The following is a 22,550-nucleotide window of genomic DNA, read 5'->3' as shown; positions in this document are numbered from 1 at the left end:
CACCCCATGAATCTCTTCTCTGCAAACTTAGGACACGTAACTGGTTTCGGTTCCTATTTCTTAAAGAGAATTCAGTCAATCCTCCTTAGAGGTTTCAGAGGAAAAGAAGGATTTTCCAAGACAGATAAGTTGAAATGATCCCGCTTTGATCTCAGTGGTTAAGAATCCCTCACAATGGAAGATGGCCACTGAGAGGCCAGGATCCCGGCCTTTCAATGCGTATCAATGGTATCAACAAACAGCTACTTAATCAATATTTGGCCAGAGCTGCTGAAAACTTCCTTTTCAGATTTTAATTCCTAGTTGTAAAACAACCCCAGAGCAGCCAGTGAGATAAGGCATTAAACTGACTGCTTAATTGCCTTTTACTGTCTTGTTAGTTATATATGTACATTCTTAATGGTTCTTTAATCTTTATTTACCCACATAAATAAGTTACCTGCCATAGGACTCCACCGAACTGAACCAACCTTCTCTGCCCCAGCCCTGGCCAAACTCTCTCACCGTTTATTGCTGCTGTTGAGGCTTTTAATATTCATTGGCTACTTATGTACGTACAATGTGAGCATATAACCTCATAGTTAGGAAGGAATTTTTTTCCCCTTAAAATATATGTATTCATGAATGTTGAACCTGAGTTCGGTGGCAACGCTCGTATTCACCTGATTAATTTCCGCATATTCCACTCCCTGAACTGACGCGCACTTGCTGGTTCCACCTCACCGCGCCGCTGGCTTTTACTGCACAGCCCTGGGGACTCTTAAATGACCCTTCAGTAATTATTACCCACGTGAAGCCCCTACGTCCCCGCTCCGGTGCTATCAACAAGCAAATCAAACTTCAAAATAAACATACAATTTCAAGCATTAGTTAGAAAATCTGCATGTTTTCAATAAGGCTAGAAAGTGAGCCCACAGCAGTCAACCAAACAGAACAAACCCTCGAAAAATAAAACCACGATCCGAACTCGGGTCTTTCCTTTCAAATCGGGCCAACAGGAAAGTCGTTATCGTTATCTCCTTGAAAAGAACACAGCGAGGTGTTTTAATTTAATTCAAGTTTTGATATTTCCAATACATTTCTAAACGGGTGATATTTCCTTGTTGAGTATTGTAAGGGCTTCAGATAACATGAAATTTACCCCAAAGACCAGAGACGACATTGGGGTCAAATTCGTGATTCTGACAAATGGACTCGGAGAGTGGGCCGTCCACTTTAATAAAGGTTCCGATGCCACAAACCTAAGATCTTATAGCCCGTGATTTTAATCTGTGGGAAAGTTCCTCCCTCCCCCGCCCCCGCCTGTTCCCCCCCCCGCCCTTTGCCTCGCGCCAAAACGTCCTTCCCTGCTAACTTGAAGGCTGGGGGGGTCCGGGGGGGAGGGCGGGTGAGGGAAGAAACGGCCTTCCGCTCCCCTCGATGTCAGTAGCACTCCAGTTAATGATAAAATGTTCTTTTCATGATTCCACTGGAAACGAAATAGTTCCAGGACTTTTAAAACTTCTGTACGTTTTTAATTGCTTTATCTTATGTCCCGCTGAAAAGTTGATGTCGTCCTCGTTAATTTTAGAAAAGCTCCTAAGTTTACAAACTCATGCAAAACTTTTGTCACCTTTACTTTCTCAAATTAAAAAAAGAAAAAAAAGCACTGTTTTTCAAAAACATCAAATTGAAAGGGAGCGTTAAAAAAAAAAAAAAAAAGGAGGGTAAGCTCCGACCTACCTATGCTTGGGGTCTCTTGGCTCAATCTTTGAAATTGTTGCAAAGCTCCCACGCTCACTGGTGATTCTTAAAAGGGGTAAAGTCCTATGAAAGTGTATCTCCAGCCCCAATCAAAACATCAATTTGGCAATCTGGCCTCTCTCCCCCTGCACTCCCGAGCTGCCACTTCAAAGCCGCAGCAACAAGTCAGTAATTGTAACTTTGCATCTAAATATTTAAGCGAGAGTCTTGCAGTCGCGTGTCCATTTACAGTCCTCATCTGTGCTCTAATTCCATTACGGCACAAAGCAAAAATGTTTCCCAAAACTCACAAACAGGAAAAGCGTCACCCTGCTGCTGCTGCCGCCGCTGGAGGAGGAGTTGATGAAGGAGCAGTTTCTATTGATTAGTCACTGCTTTTGTGTTAAGGGCTTTCTTTAAAATAAGAAAAAAAATGGGGGAGGTTGCAGAAATTTCACTAATGTGAGCCTCAGGCAAGGAAGGGGGAAAAAAGAGGAGAAGAAGAGGGCGGGGGAGGCGGGCTGTGTCTAGATGAAAGTGAGAAGGACATAAAGGAGGCAATTGAGTCGGCTGCAGCCCGGCGAGCTAAGCTTCGAGCCGGCCGGAGCTCAGGGGAGGGGGCGGCGCGGCGCTTTGGCGCAGGGCGCAGGAGTGGGGGCCGGCCCATTGTGGCGGCGCCCGCGGGCCAGCTCCGCAGCGCCGGGGGAGGAACAGAGACGCCTATTGAGTGGCCGCAGCGCGGGCAGTGCCCACAGCCCCAGTTGCTGCGACCGGGGCTAGGTTCCTACCGCTGCGCCTGCTCGACTCTTGGGGAGAGGAATGGTGTGTGGGGAGGGGGGTGGGGGTGTGGGGAGATGAGGAGGGTGCTGGGGGATGTTCCTGGCTGCCCTACCCTCTCCTTCCACCCTGGCAAAAGAGCTGGAAGCAAAGATCCAGAAGTGGCGCACAGCGTCTACTGCGCGCCTAGGGCGCACGGGCCTGAGCGCCCCGCGTCGACCCGAAGCGCTGCTCTTGCACTGGGCGAGGGACACGGCAAAGTTGGGAAGGTGAAAGAGGCCATCCAGAAGAAAAGACAAGACCCTGGAGAGAAAAACGAGGGCCGTTCTGACCTCTTTCAGGGTACCTCTTTCCCTGTGTCCCAGTCTCTGACAAGTAGAGAGAGGTACTCGGGAAAGCCAGTCTCAGAAACATCCGGCAGGCCGGAAAGGAAGCTGGAACCTCCAGAGAGAGCGAGCCGCCCTGATCATGACACCTACACGTCCCTCCTCAGCCGGGCTCCTCCTGCCCGGCCTGGGAGCTCAGAGCCATTTATCAACATTCAGTCTATTTTCCAATCGGGGCAGCCTGGGACTTTTGCAGCCCAAAGGATAGAGGGAATTTTATTTTATTTTTTTGAGGTTTCTAAACTTCCCTTCAAACTCCACTCCACTCTGTCCTTTCTCTGGGCCCCTCTTGTCCTCCAGGGCTCATCTGGAAAGGGAGCTAGAGGCACTGAAGTGACTGACGCTGCATCTTCCCTGACAGCCCCAAATTAAATTAGACTTCAGCCCCCGAGGTGTGTGTATGTGTGTGTTTTCAACGGTTCAGCCCCCTCTGGGGAGAATACTCTGATTTTGAAAATGGTAGCAATTGCCCTTGAATGGCAGCGGGCCCAGCTAGACGGCCCAAAAGACTAGAAACATTTTGTAGGTGAAATGGCCACTTTCTCCACGCTGGAAAGTCCATAAAACTTCCTGGCGCAGCAGCTATTGGGGCTCATTGAATAATTCATCCCTCATTGCAAGCCCATAATGTCTATTCTCGGGCCTTTGTGGGGCTGTTTTCTCTTCTTTTCTCCTTGAATTATAAAAAGGTTGCCTTCCTTTGTTCACATCAAGCTGCTGCGGGCCGGAGCTTTGTCTGGGCCGAGCTAAAGTGTGAGTTTCAATGGACTCTCCAGGCTTTGTCTCCCAAGTTCATCTCCAAGTGTAGATTGTGTAGAGAAGGCCTTCTTTGTAAAAGCTGGAAAAGTTGTACAAATGTTTGACCAGCTCATTTGGGGCGTTTTGTCTCCTGGGCCTCGGTTGCCGGTGCTGCGAGGGAGCTGTCGAGCTGCGGAGCAGACGCCACCAGCAACAAGTAGCAAAGCCTTGCCACCCTTCACCCCCCTTCCCAAGCCTCTCCTACCCTCTGGGCTCATTGCCCCGCTGCCTGCAGGGGCCCGTTAGGTTTGGGGTTGGCTGGTTTCTCGCCTTCCTCCCTCCCCAGCACCTCTGTGATGCATCTGGACCTAGAATAAAAGCTGCGGTCTCTTCTCAGAGACCAGGGCAGAAACGCACCCCTCCAAAAGGAAGGGCTTAAACCGAGTCCATGTGAGGCCCCTGCTTTAGAAGGAGGGCAGCAACAGCACATGTATCTCCCCTGCCCAACCCGCCGTGGGTTTTGGTGTCTTTTCTTGATTGTCTGTGTGTGCCGGGGCATCTAGGCACCTGTTTATCGCTGAAATCTGTGGTTCGGATACATAACATTGAAATCTGGGTCCCTTCGAGGTTGTGTACAGAGTTTGCATTGATTTGGAAAGCTGCCGCTCCGGAGGGCCAGCGGTCCGCCCCGGAGTTGAGCAATGGAGGTAAAAGAAGCGACCACTTTCCTGACCCACAGTCCTACCCTGGATGCTACCGGCTGAGGGCTCAGACCCAGCCGGTCGAAGTGGGTGATCGCTCCAAGCCCACCTGGAGAGCCGCCTACCCTTCTAGGGCAGCTCAAAAGTCAACTCAGCCCAACGAAGTCCCGGCCCCGGGCGAGGGAAGGCCACGCATGGGGGAGGGGGGCACCGGGCAACTCTCGGCCCTTTGCGCTTTGGAGGAGGTGCAACCATCCCCAAGGCCAAAAGTGCTGAGACGCAAAACGGCTGACACTCTCCTGCTGCCGTAAACCCTTCCAGGTTCAACTCCTACGGGGTTGGCTTTCTTTTGTGGGAGTGGGCGTACCTTTAGAGTCTGAAGACAACCCGCCGGCTGCACTTATGACTCCGCGGGGGAGATTCCCTCTTGAGGCTGACAGATCGCAGCCAACAAGAAGACAATGGTCCGCACCCCTGGGCGGAGAAAGGGTGCCGGCACTGCAGGCCCAAGAACCCAGACCCCCTCGGTTTGTAACCCAGAGCTTAGGCTTGTTTTACTTCCCAGACACGCACAGCTCAAACCCTACCGCATTTGAAAACCGATTTAAAACAAACAAAAAAACAGCCAACTTACAGATATACATTTATAAGGCAATCAGTGTGGTGGGACCCCACTGCCTTAAAGAGTTTTGAGTCTCTCTCTCTCTTGTCCTCGTTCCCGTCCCTCTCCCTCTCTCCCTCTCTGCGCCCCCCTCCTCTGATGTGGAAACCCCTTTGGAGACCCGGGCCTTTCCTAAGGGCGGAAAAAGTTCCTTTAACCTCCGGAGGCTCACGGACTGCCCCCCTGCCTCACAACAGCTCAGAGACGCCCAGTCCCGTACCCCAGAGGGCAGCTGGGTGGCCCCGCACCCAGACTGCAATTTGCAGTTCTGCCTTCCGTGGGGCTGCGAGTGGTGTGGAGGAAAGGTTTAAAAATAGAAGGAAAAAAAAAACAAAAGAAAAGATTTTTGTGTTCACTGTAAGTGCGTCTCTGGTCTTTCACTTGAACGCTCTTACCCGGGTGCAGGGGATATGAGCGAGAAGGGGCCTTGACACGAGCGGGGCCGCGCCGCCCTCAGGACCCCAACGTCAGAGCGCGGAGTCCGGGGAGGCGCCGGCCCCCAGGGCGCCGCCCAGCGCGCCGCCGCTTACCTCGTTCGCTCAGGATGCCGTCGATGCTGTGTTTCGCCTTCTTCTCACTCTCCTCCGCCTCCTTCCTTTCCAGGTCGGCCTCCTCCTCCTCGCCTTTCCCGAATTTACTCCTCAGGATGCGGCTGATGGAACTCACTGGGGGCGGAAGGAGGAAGGGGGCGCTTACGACTGAGACGCGCAGGGCCGCGCTGCAAGGGGCCCCCCGGCCCCCAGTCGGGGTATGGGTGGGGGGGCCTCGAAGGCCTGCCCTAAACAGCTTGCTTCTGCCTCCTCCAGCGTCTTTGGGCATCCTCGTCCTTCTACACCCCCTCTCACCCTCCCACTCATACCCCCCATCGCATAATCGGCCTCTAGGAACAGCGAGCCGGGAGCCTGGAAAGCTCGCACCTCCAGGTTAGGGCCGGGAACCGCGGTCTCGGTCCGCTCTCCCCAGTAGGAAGTTTCCCTCCCTAGACTCCACAGACGGGTCTCTAGATCTCCAATCTAAGAGATTTCTCCCGCCAGCCACACTGCACCGCCTCAACCTGAAGGCATTGCGCCCCGCGGTTCGCGGTAAAGGCAGGAAGAACCAGAGCGGACCCGTCCCCTGCAATTCAACGTTTTTCTTTTTTCTTTTCTTTCTTTTTTTTTTTTTTTTTTTTTTTGAGGCCATAAAGGGTTTAAATTTCAACTGCAGGATCGTTTCCTATTGTAAAAGTCAAAAGAAAATGCACTCTCTCCCATTTATTTTTTCCAGATTCCAGTCTGGTAAACAAATCCATGCTCCGAAATATCTCGTTCTCGCAGGGGGAAAAGGGAGTTTCCTTTTAATTAAAAACAAACCCGCGCGCCCTCGCCCTCGCCTGCGCTCGCCCCTCTTCTCCCTCCGCCTCCCCCTGGCCGCCGGGGGCGCCGGATGGGCCCTGGGACTCTCGGGAAAAAATCCCGGCCGTTGCCGAAGCCTCCCCTCCTTGGCGCGCACGGTGAAGTCTCGGTTGGCGCGGCCCCATCTCCCTTCGGTTAGGATTACCAAAACATTTGTTTCTCTTTAAAAGGGAACATCAATATTAATAAACGCTTGGCCTCCGCCTCGCGTTTCCTGCCCTGCCTCTTCGACAGAAATCCTCTTTGGGGAGCCCTCAGCGGCGGTCTCTCAACCCCAGGACAAGCAGCTCATCACTCCCTCCATAAAACGCCAAAAACGTCTAGCTCGTAAATATTTCAGAGCCCTGGGAGGGGCCGTCTTCCGATCGCCCAGATCGATCATTGGGGTGATGATGGTTCAGATGGCCTGCCCGGATAATAGCGACTGACGCCTCGCCCAGGAAGACGTTAATGAGCCTGGTACCTGAGGGTACGGTGTTTCGGTCACAGACCGCGTCCTTGAGTAATTTGTCTCGAATTTCCCAGCTGAACATGCCTGGGTTCTCTCTTTTGTATTCCTCAATTTTCTTCTCCACGTCAGGCGTTGTCACCTGCTTTAAGAGAACAGGCAGGCAGGCGTTGGTACCCAGTCCTCTGGGCCAGACGTGGCGACCGCACCGCCTCGGGCCTGGAGGGACGCTCCTTCTTGCGCCCCCTGGGAAGGTCCCTCTGCTTAGCAAAAGGACCCTTGCTCTCTGAGGCTGTGTACTTTAGAAAGGGGCAGAGAGGAAACCATCCCACCCGGAAGCAGCCTGTGTACTCTTCTCCCCAGCTCAGCCCCTCAATCGGCTTAAAATAAGAAGAGGTATGACATATGGGAAGGGGTGTACTTTCTGATCCATGGAAATAAAGAAAGACAACCCCTTACACTGAATCAACACGAAAACGAAACTAAAAAAGGAATGCTTGAAAGAGTAGCAGAAAACTCAAGTTAGATCTGCGACTTGGGCCTTTCCAAAGGAGCACAAGATTTTAGCTAAGGTGAAGACCAAAATGAAATCCAAAAGGTGAGTAGCCAGGTTTTTTAAAAATTAGAGAGGATAGCAAATATGGATAATTTTAGAGACTGACTCTTTTTTTCCCAATAAAAAGAGTTTCCAGAGATTCTTAGAGAGGTTGCAAAGGGGGCTGGCATGGCAGGAGGAGAGGCGGTTGTCTGGAAGTCTTCAGTTTACCAGAACCCTCCTTTGGGTTTTGCCCTGTGGCAACTAGAAAATTATATTGGATTTTCCCCACATCCAGAAGAAAAGGCAGACCGTATACAATCCCCTCCCACTCGGCCGTAGCCAGTGTGATTCTCTTTCCTTTTTTAAGGAGAACCAAAATAATTTGAGGATAGCACCAAAGTACCTTTTAAAAGCCAAGTCATTGGCTCATTACAAAGAAAACAAATCACCCTGGCTTTTGACTCCTTGAAGACAATTTGGACTGGAGGCGACTGGGGATGGGAGCTGGGAGAGAAACCATTAAAAGCCAAAAGTGGCTCCTTGGATTAGTTTTGGAAAAGGCAGTGCAGTGGCTGGGAGCTGGGACGATACTTGGGGAATAAACCAGCAACAGGTGGGCACATACAGCTTGCACACTTTGGGTGTTTGCCTATTAAAATAATTTGATGGGGATTCCAGGACTCTGAGGCATAAAAAACAAATGCCTTATCACCTTTGCAGAAAGGCTGGAGTTTTTCCTTAGCATTCATCAAGGAGCGCCAGCTAAGACAGCACTCTAGCCACTTCCCTTCAACCCCCAATACACACACACACGCACACGCACACGCACACACGCACACACCCCTTCTCAGATTTGGAAAAACTCCTCAGAAAGCCCCAGATGGCAGTCCTTGCCCCCTGCCCATTCTTCCCTAACTCGGGACACTGCAGGCAGGAGGCCTCCAGGGCCAGGACCACACGCTCACCTTGGGCTTGCTGCCACCGATGGCGCCGGGACGGATGGAGCCCGTCTCCTGATATCTGCACAGGATCTTAGAGACGCAGCCGTGGGACACACGCAGCTGGCGGGAGATGACACAGGGCCGGATGCCGTGGTGGGCCATCTCCACGATCTTGTGACGGATGTGGTTGGGTAGTGGCCTGCCGTTGATAAATACACCGCCAAGTTGGTTGACCCGGCCCTGGCCGAGGGGGGTGGACACTGAGAGCAGAAGGCGAAGAGAGAGACACACAGAACGTCACTTCGGGAGACCAGAGAGCAGCCCAAAAGATGAACCCACCTAATTTCTCACTTCTCTGGCCCATCGCCATGTTACAGCCTCAACACTGAAACTGCTCCATTCAGGCTCCCAGCCCCAGACCCTGTTTCAACTACACTTGTTCAAATTATTAAGCAATTCAGGGGTACATAATCTTGTGTGAAGGGAACAACCAGGGCAAACTAACTCGCTCCAGTGAAACTGTCTTCCCTTTGGGCCCAGGAGAGGGGACAACTTGTGGGGGGAGACTCTGAGGCTGGAGCAGCCTCCTGAAAGAAAGGTGTTCACCCAGGCCTTCTCGAAGTCACACGAAACCCTATCTAACTGAGGCAGCTTTCTTTCTAAGGCACTTGGAGAAGCTGACAGCCCTTCAGGTTTCTGGCTAAGAGGGCCGCAGCCAAAGGTCAAAGAGGGTCCTGAAAGCAAGCCGCAGGTGTCAGTGCGTGTCACCTGTTACACCTCGGGACAGAGGCGACAGACGGGTCTGCTCGCAGGTCCCCTCGCCTCCGCTGGTGCCCTGGATATTACATCCTACTCTGGACTGAGGGCCAAGGCTAGGCACCACCCGGTCAGCATCCCGGCTCGGGCGCCTCAACCTCGCAAATTGCCTAGAAAGTTTCGGGCTTGCAAATCCTCTTGCCTCCCTGGGATTCCAGAACCTTCAGGCTAACTGAAAGGCAGTTCCCCAAACAGGTTGTGGAAACTTCGACATGCCGCTGGAGATGAATGGAATTCTAATTAATAAATCAATTAATACTAAATTTTCCAAACTTTGTCGCGGCAAGAAATTCCTTCCGGAATTAACAAAAGTTTAGCAAACACGGGAGCAGTCGGGACAGTTTTGAGATCCTTCGGGTGGACAAAATGCTGAGAAGTCGCTTTCTGGTGCTCAGAAGCCGGCTGATCCTCTCCCCACCACGGCATTTCCAAAACAACAGAGGAAAGCGCAACGGCCCAGGAGCAGGCCTGACGGCCAAGCTCCGCGAGGACTTGAGAGAAGGGCGCTTCGTTTGCCCAGAGAAAATCGAGTCGGGGTCTCGCCCGACTGTTCCCTCCTGGGGCGGGGGTACCCCGGGAATGGGCTCCTGGACGCGCCTGTGGAGACCCGGGGCTGGGTGGAGCAGCCCCGCCGCGGCCCCGGGGTTTTGGGCGGCGCTGAGGCCCTTTCTTACCTTCCAGCGGGAACCCGCTGCGCGGGTAGTTCTGCCCCGGGCCCGGCCGCATCATCCTGGGCACAGCTCCGGCCAGTGTGGTCATCCTGGGGACAGCGCCGCTTGGAAATTATATCCAGGTGAAGGCGAAATAGAAGGACGAGAGAGGCGCTGGTGACCCTCGGCAACTCCCCCGAACGTGGAGAGCCCCTCCCCAAAAAGACTGGAGCGAGAGGAGGGACACGGGGAGGGGGTTGCTCGCTCCTAGTCCAAAGAGAGGCTCGAGGTGGAACCGGGGAAAGGGGCGGGCAGGGAGGGCCCAGAGTCCAGGATCCCGAGCCCAGGGCGGAAAAGTTTGGTGCGACGAAGCTGGGCGAGCGGCCCCGCGGCTGGGAGCGCTGGGGAGGGGGCTCTGAGCGCCGCGACGAGCCGAGGTGGGGGGCCGGGGGCGGTGCGCCGCCGGCCTGAGTCTCCTCCCGTCGTGACACCGAGTGCGGGGATCCGGGCTCGGGAGCATTTATTAGTTCTTTCACCCAAAGCTTGGTCAGGAGCCCTGAGCTGCGATTGGCCGACGGGGAGACCGTCCCGGGTGGCGGAGACACGCGCTGATTGGGCGACAGCGGCCACTTTCTCTTCCCATCCCCGGCGGCGCCGAAGCCTCGGCAGGCCCGGAGAGGAACCTGCGCTGCGCCTCTTCCCCGGGAATAGAAGGGTACACCCACGGAAACAGGGAGAGACAGTCCCTGCTGAGACTGGAGAGGGGTCCGCGTCTGTCTGTCTGTCATTCTATGTGTTTCTCTCTACTTGACTTTCTATTTCTCCGTCTCCTTATCTCTCGGTGTGTATCTCTGTGTGTCTTTCTCTGTCTCTGACTCTTCCTCTCATTCTGTCTCTCTGTGTGTCTCTATGTCTCTGTTCTTCTCCCTGCGGCTCTGCCTCGCGCCCACTTTTCTTGGCTTCCTTGCCAACGAAGGGGGTGCAATTACAATAAGAAGGCATTGGAGCCCCCAGACATCTTTAGTCTTCCTTCCTCTGGTCCATGCCCCTTGGCATAGGCTTATTATGAGGGTCTTCCCTATGGGGTTCCTCTCAGGAAGAGTCCAGAGGGTGCTGATAAGTTCTTTTGTCTTCATAGTCTGGGGGCAGGGATAGTGTGAAGCTTAGGTAGTGGCTGGAGGCCCCAGTACTGGTTGGTTGAAGGCTGGGGAAGGGAGGAGAAAGAAAAAGGTCTCCTCTTCTTGATTAAAAAACCGTCTCTAGGAAGCCCCAGCTCTAAGTCTGGAGGCATAGATTCCCCAATGCTTTGGCAGAGATGCATCTATATGTTAAAGTTTTGCCCGGCTGCTGCATTTGTTCTCAGGAATTTATTATGGTATTCAGACTAAAGTGCTGGAAAAATAAAAGGAGCAAAGTCTTGGCTAGGAGCTGAAGTGTCCCCAGCAGGATATGACGCCAGGAGTGTTGTAAAGACTGTCTGTCCTTAGAGAAGGTGCTATTGTGCATAGTCTTTTATTTATAACTTGGTAAGTGCCAGCGAACTCGCCTCCTTTACACCCCCGAGTGCCAGCCCCGCGCTCAGCACCGCGCTTTATTCGCTCGAGTCTATTCAAGGACTGTCACTCGGGGCCTGCGAGGTATTCAGGGCCTTAATCAATCAAAAGGATGAGAATCAGGCAGGTTTTTCCCTTTGAAATAAAGGAAACAATGACTTCTGGGCTTCAAGTTCCCCCTTTTCCTTTTACGATTTTTGAATTTTTTCTGCACTGGAGTTCTCCACCCTCTCTCTCCTTCCCCTTTCCCTTAACTCACTTGACAGTTTTTACATGAACTCGGGCCCCCAAACCCAACTCCCCACCCCCTAATTAAGGCAAACTAAGAAGGCAAGATGGAGGGGGGAGTATAGCTGCTCAACCGACTGCGAGTGGGCTCTTCAAAAATCCACTCGCAAGTGGGAAGAGCAGGCAGCTTTCGGCTCTGCCCAGAGTCAAAAGGTTTGGTTGACCCTCTGAGCAAGGGGAGACCAGCCTCTGGAGACACCAGAAAAAGTCTGGACATGCCCTCAGCCACCCAAGTGGGGAGGGCCCCACGTGCATTCATAGTACACAGGAGGGACGCTGCTTAGAATGCAGCCCTGTTTAACCTGGTTTTACATAAAATGATTCAATTTGTCAACGGAACAACTTTCTCAGTTCCTTTTTGCACACTTGGGGGCCACAAAAGTCTGTGTCCTGTTTCCTAAGCTACTTCTCGAGCTAGACTTTTTCCAAGTTTTCTGTCTCCAAAGGTTGAGTGGAGCGGCCAGAGCACTTTCTAGGGTCACCCGTCCGTGTTGGAGGAGGGAGACCCGAAAGTGCGTTTCCAGAGGGCAAACGCAGACTCAACTCACAGTTCAAAGGAACCCTGGGACCCGCGGCAACGAGGGCTTAAAGAACGTCCAGGACTGAGTCTCATTTGTTTGGAAGCCGAGGGCTACGTCTTCAAGCCCTCGCCGTGGACCCGGGGCTCTCCCGCGGGGCGTTCTCTCTCTCGAGAGCCCGCGGATCCGGGAAGGGATGCGCTTGCCGCAGACTCGCTCTCCCGGGTTTCGCGTCCTCCCAGTTGTAGAGCCGGGAGGACCTTTGAATGGAGGTGCTGCAGGTTGAACTGGATTTCTTTCGAGGGCCCATAGGTGCCCGTCCAGTAGGCGCATCCCTAAACCGACCACCACTTGCTATAAAAATGTACAAATGGAGACGGGGTGGGGGGGGCGGGGAGGGGGGACTGGCGGCCTGCAGCCCGGGAGTCTCTTTGCTGGCCTCTCCCCTGCCAGACCGCTCTGAGGTACATATGTAGCCAGAAGATTAACTCAGCTCTTCCTCAGCCTGGCAGCAGCCGGAGGACCCGGGAGACCCAGAGACGGGTGGGAGGGCATCCTCAGGCTCCTGGCAGCTGGGCCGGTCGGGCTGCGGGGTCACTTCCGAATTCCCCAAATTCCCTGAGGTTGGTATCCCCGAGGTCTGACTTGGGAGGGCCAGGACAGCGATGCTGGCTGAGACTCCCCGGCCGGTGGTGCCCACTCGTAGTCAGGCCAGACCAGGCGGGGAGGGGAGGGGGAGGCGGGGTGGGGAGGGGAGGCGGGGTGACCAACAGGTCACCGGAGGGCGGGGTAGTTCCCGGTTTCCCAGACCGGTTTCTAAAGAAAGCACCCGATTCTACACTCCAGCCACTCCTTCCCTATCTCGGGAGCTTGGGCCTCCCCTTACTTCTTTCCAAAGTCTCTCTGGAAGCCGAAGCTACACCCACACCTGACTCCCCGGAGCAGGAAGGGGATCTCCACCAGGGCACCTCCCCTGCCGGGAACCTGTGGGCCCCCGAGTCCCCATTCCACTCGCGGGCAAAGGAGTAACCCTGCAGTGGGGTTTGGAAGGCAGGCGCCTGGCCCTGCAGCCCTGAGCCCAGGTTTGGGAGGCAGTATCATTTCCTCAGACTGACAAATTACCCAGAGAGCAGCCAGGAGGGTCTCCAGCACCGTTCTGTGAAGGAACTGTAGTGTCCACCCGCACGTGCACGTGCAAAATGAAACTGGAGCCCTGAGGACAATAGTAGGATAATTCGACCCCAAAAGGAAAATAACTTGCAGCTGCTTCCTCTGCCCCCGGTTACAGAGGCACTTCAGGTGAAATAGATAGCGGCCGCCCCTCCAAGCCTGTGGCGAGAATGCCCGGTTCACTAGAATCCCTCCGTCCCGGCCAGCTTGGATGCGTGGATCTGCAGTCCAGTCAGGTTGAGTGGAATCTGCTTTGGGCCAAGTGACACCCTTCAGCCCACAGCCCCGCACTTGTGGACCCCCGGCCACAAGAGTTTCATGGCCCACGGACTTCTTGGGCCTCCGAGAGGAGAGAGACCACTTCATTCTAGCCGGACACAGGCCTTAGGAGGAAATTATGAGCTGTGTAAAATAATGTCCCTGAACTGGAGGCGGGGGTGCCTTATCTGGAGGGTGTAGCCTCGCGGGGATGCGTCCCAGGGTTGCAGGCATCACTCAGGATGGAGTCCGAGGTTCGAGCAAACGCGACGGGAAACCCTCAATTCCGCGGAAAGGTTTTCCCGCGTTCACCGGGAGGAAATCAAAACGCCAGACCCTGACCACGCGCTTCTTGGCCGGATACCAGATTGGTGATTGCTGGGGTTAAACCCGTGGCCCATCACAGCGCCTGGCTCAGCGACCGTGATCAGGCCCCCAGCTGTTGTTTGTCAAAAGCTTTGGCGCCGCTATTCTCCCCCACTGGAAAATTAGTCGGGATGGGGTCGGATTTAGGGACTGGATGGGGATCTGCGCATCGCACTGAAACGTGGTGTGGGCCAGCCGCAGTGGTTTTGTCCCCGCGGTGCCCCTGTAGCTAGGGAAGCGGCCCCAGAACGTGTGAGTGGGTTCTCAATAAAGAACATATGGTTTGTGAGAAAAGAAGGAAGAAGGGAAAAGAGGAAAGGAAACAGAAGGGAGAGGAAGAAGTGAGGTGTAGAAATATATTTTTTGAAAGGCAGTGAGGGAGGGAGAGAATGAATCTCACAGCAGCTTGTCTCCTACAAGATGTTCATTTGGTTCTGCAAAAATTATTTTTATGCAAATAAGGAAGACAAGATGCCGGAATCTGGGAGAGGGGGGAGAGGTGTCTCATAAAAAATAGAATACATACTTTCTAACCTTCAAAAAGTGTTTTGCCCAACTCGGAAAGAGTGTGTGTGTGTGTGTGTGTGTGTGTGTGTGTGTGTGTGTGCTGGGGGGTGGGTGTTGAAGTTTACAAGAGAAATTTGGTAACTGCTCTGCTGGTGTGTGTATGAGATGCCAGCACACAGGGCCGCGTTTGAAGGGATCCTGGGGTGGGAGAGGGGAGGTAAAGATTTAGGGGTCTTGGAAAGGGGGTACTGGCTGGCATTGGGGGCTGTCTGGGCCTTGAGGAGGAGAGGAAGTGCACAGGCCAGATCTGAAGTGGGGTGGAAGCAGAGCTGCAGACGTGGATGTGAGGGCTGGGGAAGCGGGAGGTCTTCTGGGTTTCCTTGACGTCTGGAGCAGAACGAAGAGCAAGTGACCACGCCAGGAACTCCTGCCCCAGGGTGCCTGGGGGCGCTTCTGGACACGAAGTGCCCGGACTGTGTGTTCCGCTGGTGTGGGGCGGGAGAGACGTGGAGGGGGCGTAAGGGGAAGCAGTGGAGGGGGTGGACTGACAGGCCTTTCGCTTTGATCAGGCCAGGTCTCTCTCGGACTCCGCCGCGGCCCCGGTGACGGAGCCAGCGCCATGAGCCGCCATCGCCTCTCGGCCTGAATCCCTTCAACCCCCGCAGCAAGTTTCTCTGCCAGCTGGATTTTAGAGGGAGAAACGGGAGGCGGGTGACACAAGGAGCGAGAAAGATCTGGGAGGCTGTTCAAACTCAGGGTATCTAGCTGAGCCACAGTGAGGTCCCGGGAGCCTAAGGCGGCAGAGCTGTGAGTGAGTCCCTGGCCTGCGGTTCCCAGGTTTTAAAAGCGGGTCGGGAGCGGGGACTGCACAGCCAACTCGGAGGAGTAAACGCAACAGGTGCGGGGAGCTGGAAGAGACCAGGTTTCCGTGAGCGGAGTCCTGGCGCGATTTGGCTAAAGCCTGAGGAGGACTGGCAGGGACGGAAGAAGATGATTAGGACGTGTTGTGCGCAGTCCGCCTCCCGGCCACGCCCACCCACTTCGGGGCGGCCCCTGGGAGCTCACCTGGTACGAGGAGAGGAGGGGTCCCTTGCCCTGGGATACGTCATTTCCTGACCCCCTCCACCCTTTCAAAGGTGGAGGGGAGGAGGAAAGGAGGAGGGAGAAAGAAAGGAGGAGGGAGAAAGAAAGGAAGGAAGGGAAAGAAAGAAAGAAAGGAGGGAAGGAAGGAAGAAAGAAAGAAAGAAAGAAAGAAGGAAGGAAGGGAAAGAAAGAAAGGAAAGAAGAAAAGAAGTCACCACAACCAAAATAGGTTGCCTCAGCCCTTCCAGTCTCTAGATAGGACTTACACTAAGTTCCTTCCTAGGTCTTAAACTTTTTCTCCATCTCCCTTCTCCCAGGAAAACACCTATTTCCTCATCTAAACAAAGTTTCTCTTTTGGGGGATGAACCTTTAATCCAACCTTGGGTTTGCGGACGAGGAGTGGAAGAAAACTTTTGATTTAGAAGTTTAGAGAAAGGAGAACCGTAAGGGAAAAACCCTGAAACGATGAAAACTGACCATCTCGAACTCAAAGTGATGGGAAGGGGCGGCCAGGAGAAGTCTGAGCTGGAGCGAGCGTTGGACAGAAGTGCAGACCCGGCCCTAACCGGCTGCCCAGAGCCCTGCCACAGAAAGCTGTCCCGGGTCCCCTCGGTGGTCCCAGGTGCAGGTCACCCTCGTGGCCTTCCCCCCCCCCCTCCAGATAACCCCACGAGAGGCATGCTGGTCCCAGACCCCCAACGCCCAGCCCCGGCCAAGAGTTAGGACAAGTAGCCCCGAGAGGAATGAGCTTCAGAAAGCCTTTCTTCTTCTTTTCATTTCTAAACGAAATCTAATACTATCTGGCTGCAAAAATATATGTCACTGGACCAGAGTCTGAAAGATTAACATTTGGATGTGTAGGAAATGTAATCTGCATGGCTAATTGATTCCCAGTGTATCAGTTTAAAGGATAAAGATCAATATCTACATGATGGATATTGTATTAATAGGGGCATAAATAAAGGCCGAAGAGTCGTTACGAAAACCTTTGAAGCCGCTTCCCAGCTCCTGGGCCCTCCACGCTGCCGGCCACTCGCGGCGTCCCCCACCCGCCCGCCCGCCCCCAGCCCCTGCTGGGTGGGAAGCACTCGGTCCCCACAGCCAGAGGAAATGTTTCCGGCTAGAGCGGGAGTGTTTTAATGCAGCGAAGCTCAAGAGAGAGCCGGCCCTTTTTTCCCAGGCTGTAGCAGGTGGACAGTAAGGCGGGAGAGAGGGTGGTATTTTAGCAAAACGCACCGCTAAGATGCTTAGAAACAGGCACAGAAGACCCAAACGGGGACATACACAGTCACGCACGTTCACACACGTGTTCGCACACGCACAGGCATACATAGCCATACAGACACACAAACATCCATCCCGAGATGGGTTCACACACGCACATGCCCACGGGGGGGGGGGTGGCTTCCCAGCCTTTCCTGCGCGCCTTTGGCCTTAGGGATGTGGAGCTGGCCTCTTCTTCCCGCAGGCCCCTCCCTGAGAGCACCGACGGGAGCCCCGGCCGAGCCCTGGATCAGTGATCCCTGCCCAAGGAAGCCCCCTCTGGACAGGAGGGGGAGCGGTAAGGAGGTGCAGAGGGGAGCGAGCCGGGAGGAGCGAGAGAGGGGAGTGCCCGCCAGGTCTCCCATTGTCCTTTGAGGAAAGGGAGGGCCACCCCGAGCTAGAGTGATGGCAGACTGGGGGGAGGGGGTGTTGAGTGCCAGGGAGTAGGTCCCCGAGACAACGAGGCGAGGGGAACAGGATGGGGGACACCTCGATCCGGAACGAGAACGCCTCAGTCCGGTGGTGGCCTGGGTCCCAGCGGCCGCCTCCACAGGGCAAAGCCCGCACCGCAGAGCGAATTTTCCACATGCAAATAAATCACCCTTCGCGTCCTCCTCTCCATTAATTAAGAGGGACGTTTCGACAAAACGGGCGTAATCTTTATTAATTACGCAGCCCTCAGTGCGCGGGGCGCATCAATCAGGCCCAAAGCGAAAGTACAGCGGGCGCCTAATCCCTTCCCGGAGCGCCTTTGGGGAAGGAGCCGAGAAGCCAGCGGTGTCCGCATCTTGTCCACCCTTCCCGGCTGGCGCTGCAGTGGCGGCCGGGGGAGACGCGGCCCTCCGGGCCACGCCAGGCCTCTCCCCGAGCCTAGAGCCTGCTGCGCGCGCGCCCGACGGTTCCCGGAGCCCCGACAGAGCCCGGTGTCCCCCACTCAGGTCCCTCCCGCATCTGGGCACTCGCTCGTTTACTCACACAGCAACTCACAAGCAGACTCGTTCGAACACACCCCACGGCCAGTTTCTTCAGCCCCCTGGCCCCCAGCCAGTTCCCCACCCTCCTCTTCCCTCGGATGCTCTTAGAAGGAGCCGGACCAAACTCGATTCTGCGGGGCCCGAATCCGGGCTGAGCAGCGTTCCTGGGAGGGGCTCATTTACTCCCGGAGCGAGGAGACAGGGGTGGAGAGAAGAAAACCCAGTCCTGTCGCCCCGAGGACGCCCCTGAGAGCTGCCCTGGGGGGCGGGGCGGGGAGGACCTTAGAAGCTGTCCAGGAGGCCAAACCCTCCCAGGCGCTGGAGGGTGCAAGAGGACGCCTGCATTGGGCAGGAGAGCGTGGGAGGGGTGGGGCTCTAGTTCTTGGCAGAGAAACCCAGAAAAGCTCGAAGCCTCCAGGTCCCGTGTGGGAAAGCCGGCTGGAGAGGGGGGCCGCCAAATTCAGCTTCCTTCCAGGCAGCCCCACTGCACTCTGTCCGCTGAGGGCAGGGACCCTTGAGCTCACTCCGGAAAGCGTCCTGCGGTAGGGTCTGTGAGACCACCCTTCTCAACCTGGCCAGCATTATTCCCTCGGCCTGAGCTCCTTCTCACCCTCCCCCCACCCCTCCTACGCCATCCTAGCAGGTCCCGTCCTCTCTGCACCTTGAACCTGGAACATCGGAGCTGAGATGCTTCCGCTGGAGCCCCATAAAGAGATTCTGCCGGATTTAAAAAGGGGGGGGGCAATTCAGGGCACAAACCTAATAGGGTAATTATTTCCGAGGCCATAGCGGAAGAGGTGGGTGCTGCGCAAGCCCTCTTCGTGGCCTCTCTGAGATCGGACAGCGAGGATCCGACCCCGAAGCACGTAGGGTGCGCTCCTAGGTGCCTCTCTTGGTTTTGCAACCTCCAGCCTGGCGTCGGAGGTTGGGCCTTCAGCCTACTGTACCCTAAAGGACTGGTCTGCCCGCCCTTGCATCCTTCCGCGTCCTTGGCGGGCGGGCTTTTCGTAGCCTTCCCAGGAGGCGGAAAGTCTCAACGCGCAATCTGAGCTTCTCTCATGAGCGCGGTGCCCGGAGCAGCCTGCTTTGGCGCACGCCCTGGGGACCCGATGGCCCGAGGAGAAGCGGGACCTGCTGTCCTGCTTTGGGCCGCGCTGGCGGAGCCCAGGGGTGAGCGAGGCGGTGGCCGGCTAGCACCATCCTCCTGGCTTTAGCAGCGCCTGGAGCGTCGCCCTCTTTCCTGGGGCTTCCTCCGTGCGGGGGCTGGGCATACTCCGTGTCCGACACTCTCTCAATCATTTATTCCCCCTCTGAAAGTTTTCATGAAATGTTCAGGCTCCTTTACTCACTGGTCATCTCCAGGGCCTGAGACACTTGCAAGCCTGGCCTTTGAAGCCTTTCCCTGGGGCGGTTTTGATTACCTTACTCTCCCCGTGCCCCCCCCCATTGGTCGGCCTGTCTTCTGGCTGTGTTCCCAGAGCTGCCTCAGAGCTTCGCATTGATTCCACATATACTTCTTGAGCGTCTACTACGTGCTTTTCCGAGGGCTGGGGCTACCCTTGGGAGGAAAACAAACCACAGTCCTCAACCTGGCAGAGCCGATGTTCCAGAAAATAACCAAAGAGAATATAAATATAACTTGTCAGGAGATTGATTTAAGGGTGCAGCTCAGCTCTGGCGAAGCTCGCAGGACCGAGGGGGAGAGGGGGTATCAACCTTGGAGTGGGCTGGAGTGGGGCGGGGGCATTGCTATGTCAGCAGAAAAGGCCTGGGCAGGTTCCGTAGAGGTAGATTCCTACAGAGAAGGGAGGTAGGAAGGAGTGATTGCGGAAGGAAGGAAAACGGTGAAGGGAGAAAGTGAAAAACACGTGTAGATAGAAAACACCTTACGGAGTTATTACTGCCAGTGGGTGGAGCATTCTGAAGTCCTGGCAATACTCGGGGCCGGGCCTGGGCAGCCAAACCTGCAGAGGTGCTCTGCCTGGAAAGAGGCAGCTGTTGGGTCCTCTTGGGCTTGAAGTCTCTCCAGATGTTTCCCACTGTCCTCTTTCTGAAGACACTTCATTCAGGCTCCTAAAGGGGTGACAGGGGACTGAATCTTCCCAGCAACAGACAGAGGCTTCCTTGGAGCCATCCCTCACCCCACCTCTGGGAGTAATGTCACCTCTGAGGGTCAGGAGATCGAGATTTCCCTGTCGCCTCCCTTCCCACGTCTGTGGCTCAAAAATCCAGCAGGAGCTTGGGAGTCTTCCTCTCAGTGCCCATGGTCTGAAAATTGCATGATTATTTGAGAGAAAATGAAGGCCCAACTTCTTGGTATCCAGACCCCCCAGTCACCGGGACCTGTCATTCCCATTCCCCAAACTGGAGAAAAGTCCTTCCAGGCAGGAGAAAAGTTGGGCAGACTAGAAATGCGCTGCTCCACAGGGCGGGGCTGATGTGCGTGTCCCTCCTGAATGATTCCCAGCAGCTGCCACCACTCTGAGGGGAAGGAGAAAGGAAGGACTCCTCCAGAAGAGCCCTAGACGCTAGCGAAACCAATCATCCTTCCCCAGCTAACGGCCTTGTGAGGTAAACGCGAAAGAAACAAGCAGGACCATTCAGGAGAGAATGTCTTCACAAGGCTTCACATGTTATTAATAGGAAGGCTTTGAAAACACCTTTCCCTGTGAAAGTCTGGGATCAAGGGAACCAGCAGATAAAGTAGAGACCACAGCATGCAGCCCTGCAGTGGGGGCTTGAAAGGAGGCCGGGGCTTTCTCAGAATGGTAGCGGAAACACTACTCAGCAAAAGGGAGCAGTTCTTACTTGTCAGAAAGCTGCTGATGAAGTCTTACTAGATTTTGGAGGTACTTAGTAAGGGAGAAAAAGAGAAACAGTGTGTACCTGCTGCAGAGGTAAGAAGGTGCACGCGGAAAGGGAGTCCCTGTAGCGCCTCAGACCTATGTTTTCCATCTCCAAAGCAGGCTGAAGAGGTTCTCAGAAAGCCCAGGCTGTCCTGTTACAATGAGATCACAAGAGTCATCCCTGTAATAGAAAGGATAATCAAAGGTCCCCCCAAACAAGGTCACATTTCCAAGTAGGGGAGGAGACATGCACTCTCCTCCTCTGATTGGTGAGGTAGCCCCAGTTTCAGAAAGGAGCAAATGGTGAGGTTTCATTTGGGCAGGATGACCCAGGAAGGCAGGAGCTAGATCCTGGAGCATGGTGAACTCTGTGGAGAGATTGGCAAGTCACTCCAGGAGGGAGAAATCAAAGAAGATTCCTGAGCTCAAAAAGCAGGAAAGTACCCTAAAAATAGAAGTTTTCGGAGACAGACAAAAAGAGAAGAAAATGAAAAGTCCTGGAAGAAAAGAGGATTTTGCTTGAAGACTGAAAAGGGGAGGGGGAGAGAGAATAATGAAATACTGAAGAAACATTATGACTAAGATATTGCTGATTAAAAAAAATCCTAATTGATGTTAGTCAAGGTGGGTTCATTGTAGACAACAAGAAATGACTTTTTCTAATTTGAAGGACACATTTGCACTGGGAAAAGTGGTCTGAATCTCCAATTTCACTGTTCCAGAATATGTGGTCATGGGGGACATACTTGTATACTAGGCGCTACCAGGATACAGAGAGTTGACTTAAGAATAAGTCATTTAGTTTGCTCCCAAGGTTTTAGAATTCATTTATGTTAAAAACAAGAAATAGGGATAGGACTTTGCCCACTCACACATTACAGAAGTGCAGGGTGATGGGAGAAAGCATGGATAAAATCAACACTTGGAACAAACGCTTTTAAGGTACCACTTATCAAAGTACCAGCGTAGGGAGGTCAGGCTTTTCTGGTGCCACCAACCTCTCGCCACCACTACAGGCTGCTGAGCCATGTCTCCATCACCTGTCCCAGGCTCCCTCCCAGGAATCAGACCACACTTTCCAGGAGACTTCTCAGAACATGCCCGGTGTCCTGGGGTTGGCAGCATGAGTCCTCAGAAAGCCCGGCACTCCTTGGTCTAGAGGCTTGGGTTCCCCATCTTGGGAGAACTGGGGAAATTGTGTGGCAACAGCAGCCCTTAATCGTACTGGCACATTATCACTGTATAATAATAGTAATAAAACATTATATAAGAGTAATAGCGTATATGTATTGAGCACTTCATAGGTACCGGCATTATCCTCAGCCATTTACAACGATTAATTTACTTACTGCTTAAAAAAACCTAGATTGTACCCAATTAAAATGAGAAAAAACAAAGGACCAGAGACATTACTTAACTTGCTCTAGGTTACACAGCTAGGAAGCAACAAAACTAAGATTTAAACCCCCCACAATGTGGTGTTGCCACTCCTGTTCAGTTAGAAAGCCCTACAGGTTTCTAACGCTGGCATCGAACCCCAAAGGGATGGAATCTGGGAGCTGGTTAAATACTTTACCTCTCATTGTTTGCCCTGTTCTGGTTATAAATAAATGTCAACAAAAGTTACCTTTAATGCCTCCGGGAGGCACTGATCTATCTTATCTCGATTGAAAATAATTTGGAAATTTACTCCTTTTCAGTTCCCTTTTTAAAACCTTCCAATGAAAACAATCCCACTTTAAAATTTTTGCTTATTTTAAACACCCCGTTTTCTTACTCCCAGAGTTTATTAGCCTGTATTTCCGTGCGGAGAAGAACCTGAGACACTTAGCATCGTTCAGCCGCCCCTGCTTCGGGCCGGGCACGTGGCAGGCAGCTGGTGAGTGTTGGCAGAAAGAATCCAAATCTTCCTGCCCCCTGCGGATCAGCGCTATATTTGGAACGTGGCGTG

The 22,550-nt window shown here is 53.9% G+C and overlaps 1 protein-coding gene across 3 annotated transcripts in view; it reads right to left on the bottom strand.

The window, feature by feature from the left end:
• PAX3 (paired box 3) overlaps positions 1-10,248 on the bottom strand; it is a 95,964-nt gene extending 85,716 nt beyond the window's left edge. For 2 of the 3 annotated variants that reach the window (XM_067740439.1, XM_067740436.1), the window contains exons 1-4: positions 9,797-10,248; positions 8,331-8,566; positions 6,843-6,972; positions 5,516-5,650 (exon numbers count right to left, since the gene is read on the bottom strand). In XM_067740439.1, coding sequence (XP_067596540.1) covers positions 5,516-5,650; positions 6,843-6,972; positions 8,331-8,566; positions 9,797-9,881 — 586 coding nt within the window. In that variant the 5' untranslated portion in view covers positions 9,882-10,248. The remainder of the gene's footprint in view (positions 1-5,515; positions 5,651-6,842; positions 6,973-8,330; positions 8,567-9,796) is intronic. The other variant, XM_067740438.1, reaches the window with a different exon arrangement.
• Positions 10,249-22,550: the final 12,302 nt, after the last annotated feature.

Source organism: Pseudorca crassidens, chromosome 6 (genome assembly GCF_039906515.1).
Source record: "Pseudorca crassidens isolate mPseCra1 chromosome 6, mPseCra1.hap1, whole genome shotgun sequence".
Classification (NCBI taxonomy): domain Eukaryota; kingdom Metazoa; phylum Chordata; class Mammalia; order Artiodactyla; family Delphinidae; genus Pseudorca; species Pseudorca crassidens.
Note: the sequence above shows the minus strand (reverse complement) of the source record. Positions and strands in the feature narration are given on the sequence as shown.